We start from the raw sequence: 4,954 nt of genomic DNA on the forward strand, positions 1-4,954 counted from the left end.
GAGTGACTTCCATATTTCTCTCTCTGAGTGTGGCAGGCATTTTGCCTTGAGATCCTCCATTGGGATTTTTTTTTTTTTTGGTAAGAAGTTCTTGTGTTATTACACAAATCTAAGTCTACCAGAAAAAACTCTCACACACTGTGGTTGTTGCTGTGCATAAAGTTCTCCTGGTTCTCTTTTTTTTTTTTTTTTTTAAAGTAAGTATCTGTGGGAAGGCTAAGGGGCTTTCACTGAGTCATTCACACCGTCAGTACGCATTAATTCAGTGAACTGCTTCCCTTTTAGTTAATACCAGTGCTATTTAAAGGAATGTAAGTTCTGATTTGATAGAACAGAGAAGGCATGAAACTTGAGATCTGAAGAATCATGAGGGTGGGTAGCACAAACTGGGAGGAGTTTTCACCATTGGGTTTATAGCAAGATGAGGACACCAGGTACCAGGTAAAAAGGGCACTAAGAGATAGGAAAAAGGAGCTACAAAGATATTAAAAAAATCACTTATTTCAAAATTTTGAATATAGTTAGCCCTATATCTTGGAACAAGGTATTCCTCTGTCTTTTCTTCCATTCTTCTTTTTTGGAGCCTGAATCTCCCTATCTCTCCAAGGCTCAAAGGTAAGTGGCTATGCATGGTCTGGTCCCATTCTAATCAGGCTGAGAACTTTGACCTTCTGTGACTTTTACATGGACCAATTTAATCCTTGTTGGACAACGTAATGTTCTCAGAGGCTAATCAAATTAAATGAAAACAGAGCAAATGTATATGAAGCTTAACTCATTGAAGCTCATACCTTCCAGGATCAAGAGATCCACCAAACTCAGTTTTCCTGGGAGCAAACATGCTGACTGTCATCTCTTCTTCTATTCATGACAAGGCCCCTACTCCCAGAACTCAGACTATCACTTAGGAATTATAGTTGAATTAAATTAAGAGTTAAGTAGGCTTTGGTGGACTAATCTCGTAACCCAACCACATGTAGATTAGAATTCCCATGAAAATAAACTGTAGACTTTTGGAAAATTACTTGCTTTAGTTTGCAGGGAAATGTATTTCTTTCTTGTAAAGACTTCTCAAAAATTCAAGTGTGCCAAATTGGCATAAGATGTCTCCTATGCTACTGCATTTACAGTCAGAGAAACTGAGCTTAGATCCCACCCCACCTAAAACCTGCATGAATTTAGAAAGCTAATTCAACTTTTCTGGGTTTGTTTTTATGACTGTAATATGAGGGGCTTGGAACAGGTGGCCTCTTAGCAGAAGGCCCCTTTCATCTTGAAATCTTTGGTACTTAGTTCTCTAATAGAGAACAGAGTGAGTTCTCTGTTGATGGAAGTTCTCAAGTATGAATAACCAGTTTTCAGGGTATTAGGCTGCCCAGATACCGTTTGGAATGGCTGATCTCTGAGGTAATATTATTCTATGAATCTTGCCCTCCATTTTCCTCCATGATTTGGAGAGTAAGTTTGCAGGGTGCATGTGCTATCTTAGAGCAAATGTGAAAATGTGAAGTTAGGTAATAATGCTGTATAAATACAAGCAATCAATAAATAAAATGCAATCAATACAGCAATATAAACAGTTCTGTGTTATGGGTATTTATATGGTAAAGTATCTAAGTGAAAGGTAATTCATAAGATATTTAAAATATAAAAGCCAAAATTTATTTGTGCTAGGTTCTCTGACAAACACTTTGTAATTGTTATCTCATTTGTTCCTCACAATAACCCTGGGAGGTAGGTGCTATTATTATCCCTATTTTACAGGTAAGGAAACTGAGACAAACAAGTTTAGTGACTTGCTTAGGGTCACACAGCCAGTGTCTGAAGCTGTCTTTGAACTCAGGTCTTTCTGATTCCAGATCTAGCACTCTATCCACTGTGTCACCTGTGATTTATATGATGTATCTGAGTTCTCAAATACAAATCATCATACAAGGAAAACTGAGGAGGGAGAGAGGACAAAAAACAAGGGATCACAAAAAACTTACTGAAGGAGGTGGCAACAATTTAATCTTCAATGAAGACAAGGCTTATATGAGACAGCAATGAGAAAGAGAATGTTCTGGGATGGGGAACAAAAAGCTTGTATAATGCAAGGATGTAGTTTTAGAAGTGACTGATAGTTTAACATGACTAGAATGTAGAGTGATTTACTCTTTGTATTGATAATAAGAATGCTAAAAGCTAGCATTTTTTTATTGCTTTAAAGGTCTGCAAAATTCTTTACAAATATTATCTCTTTTGATCCTCACAACAATTCTAGGAGATAGGTGCTATTATTATCCCCATTTCATAGATGGAGAAACTGAGGTAGACAGAGGTTAAATGACTTGCCCAGGGACACAAAGGTAAGTGCTTGAGGCAGGATTTGAGGTCGGGAGTTCTTGTCTAGTTCTTTATTGACTGTACTGACAATTTCATTTTTTGATTCAACTGCCCCACAGAGGGGAGTCTCTCAAACTGGCCACTAGTTAAATCATCATGCTGTCTGCCTCAGGAAGCGGGAAAGTTCGTCACCCAGAAGGCTTTGGTCAGTGGCTCTCACTCTGATGGTCAGAAGTCATTTCAGTCAGTTTTCTTGCCACTCACTTCCTAGTAATGAAGACCCACTGGAAATAGGAAAACTGAAGCCCAGAAAAGGACGGAATATTAACTCATTCATTTAGGATCAAAGGGTAAACAAGGATTAGAACTCAGCCCTAGACTAAAAAGCAAACAATAATAATAAAAAATCTCGACCCAGAAAACACTCAGCTGCTTCTCACTTTAAAGTCTGTATCCTAGGGCAGGAAGTGGCCTCTTATGTATCTAGCAGCCTCCTCAGCAGCCTCTGGATCCCCTGCTTGATTTCCTTGGTTCTCACACCATAGACGATGGGATTCATGGCTGGGGGGATGAGATGGTGCAAGATATTGAGCAGAATGGGGACATCGGGAGGGATTCTTTTTCTGGCCACATTGGTGATAATCAGGACCAGTAGGATGGTGCTGAAGAAGAGGATGAGGATGAAGTGGGAGCCACATGTGCTCAGGGCCTTGGCTGCAGCCCCCTCTGCCTTGATTCTCAGCACAGCTCGAAGGATAAAGGTATAGGAGAAGATGATGAGGATGAGATCAGAGCCCAGCAAGGTCCAACCAGCCACTAACTGATAGAGCCGATTGAAAGTGATGTCATCACAGGAAAGTGTAGAAACAGATAGGTTGGTGCAGATGCAATTCTTGATGATGTTCCCTGCACAGTATCGTAGTTGGGCAGAAAGGATGGGGACGGGGAGGGAAAAGAGGGCATTCCGAGCTATGACAAAAACAGCTGCTTTGGCCACAAAGTGGTTAGTGATGATAGATGGATATCTCAGGGGGTGGCAGATGGCCACATAACGGTCATATGCCATAACCATGAAGGTGCAAGACTCCATAGTTAGAAAACTGTTCATGACAAACATCTGGAGGAAACAGGCAAAGAAACTGATGGCCCTGAGATCAAACCAGAAAATAGCCAGGACCTTGGGGATGACAGTGAGACAGAGCACAATGTCCAGCAGGGAGAGCAGGCTGAGCAGGTAGTAGATGGGCTCGTGCAGAGAGGCCTCCAACCTGATAGTGATTAAGACTGTGGCATTGGCCCCTATGGCCAGGAGGAAGAGCAGGCTCAGGGGCAGGGAGAGCCAGTGCTGCCAGCTCTGGAAGCTGGGAAAGCAGATGAGGAGGAACTCAGAGAGTGTGGCAGCAGAACTATTATATACAGATGCCATGGGATAGACTGTGAGCTGACCAGCCTTCTGCTGCGGGGCCAGTATAGAAGTCAATATATCAGAAACTGTGGTTGTTGTAGGATTCACCAAGATGAGATGACATTCCTCCCGAACAACACTGGGATCACACCTGACTATCTTTGGTTATAATGACCCATTCCTGGAAGGAGCATCTTGAAAAAAAGTAGAAATGTAGGTACTTTCCATTGGCAAGTCACCTGATGATCTTATTCATTTTCCCCCATCTGTAAAAGGAAGGGGTTCAATCTAATCATCTTACAACTCTCAGTCCCTATTGTCATATCCTAAAAGTTCTAGCAATGTAAAATAAGTTGCATAGGGAGATGCTGCTGAGAATGGACAGAGTCACAGGGGAGACTAGTTCTGGTTGGGCATTTTGCTTCTTTATACATTAACTTATTAAACTGGACGCCAAGGTGTATGTGGGATGAGAATGACTGATTAGTGAAAGATGGACTTATCACTTAGTGGGGCACAGGAGGTGCTTTCTGCTCCTAGGGCTCTCAGGCTGGGAACTGGAGAGGGGAGATCGTTCATTCTTTGAAGTTTTCTTACATTTCCAAAGTCTCTTCTGTATTTTTGAAGTTCCCTAGCTCAGCAGCAAAATCTGTCTGATTCCTAATCTCTGACACTAGTACCAAACAAATTGCCAATGTCCCTTATAGAGTCCTAATTCCTGGTGTCCCCCATTTCTGCTACATAATCAACTACTTACATTTTCATTTCTATACATCAGTCTTTCTTCATTGATTCTTTTCTCTTTCTACTGTGTTTTTTCATTTATTTTCCCAGGTGGGTGGTACAATGGATAGGGTACCAGGACCGTAGTCAGAAGACCTGACTTCAAATCCAGCCTCAGATACTAATTAGCTGTGTGACCCTTAGCAAGTCACTTTACTTCTGGTTGCCTCAGTTTTCTTATCTGTAAAATGGGGATAATAATAGCACTTACCTCCCAGGGTTACTATGAAGATCAAAGGAGTTAATAATCATAATGCCCTTAACACAGTTCCTGGCATAGTGCTAAATAAATTTTAGTTATTATTTTCATCACTTCCTTTGGATCTCTTCCTAGTGAAGAGATCAAACCAGAAATTTCTCCTTTCTTTCCAAGTAAATTGCATCTTTTCACCTTTTCAATTAGATTTTATACTCTAGACTTCAATAAAATTTTTCAGATTC

The 4,954-nt window shown here is 40.8% G+C and overlaps 1 protein-coding gene across 1 annotated transcript; it reads right to left on the bottom strand.

Moving 5' to 3' along the window:
• Nucleotides 1-2,800: 2,800 nt before the first annotated feature.
• Nucleotides 2,801-3,751, bottom strand: LOC140507534 (olfactory receptor 56A4). The gene has a single exon (XM_072615589.1). The coding sequence runs from the start codon at nt 3,749-3,751 to the stop codon at nt 2,801-2,803; it is 951 nt and encodes a 316-aa protein (XP_072471690.1).
• Nucleotides 3,752-4,954: the final 1,203 nt, after the last annotated feature.

This window comes from Notamacropus eugenii, chromosome 5, assembly GCF_028372415.1.
Source record: "Notamacropus eugenii isolate mMacEug1 chromosome 5, mMacEug1.pri_v2, whole genome shotgun sequence".
Lineage (NCBI taxonomy): Eukaryota > Metazoa > Chordata > Mammalia > Diprotodontia > Macropodidae > Notamacropus > Notamacropus eugenii.

Bases quoted from the DNA above. Each gene is read 5' to 3' on its own strand.
- LOC140507534 (XM_072615589.1), bottom strand. From the start codon at position 3,751: ATGGCATCTGTATATAATAGTTCTGCTGCCACACTCTCTGAGTTCCTC.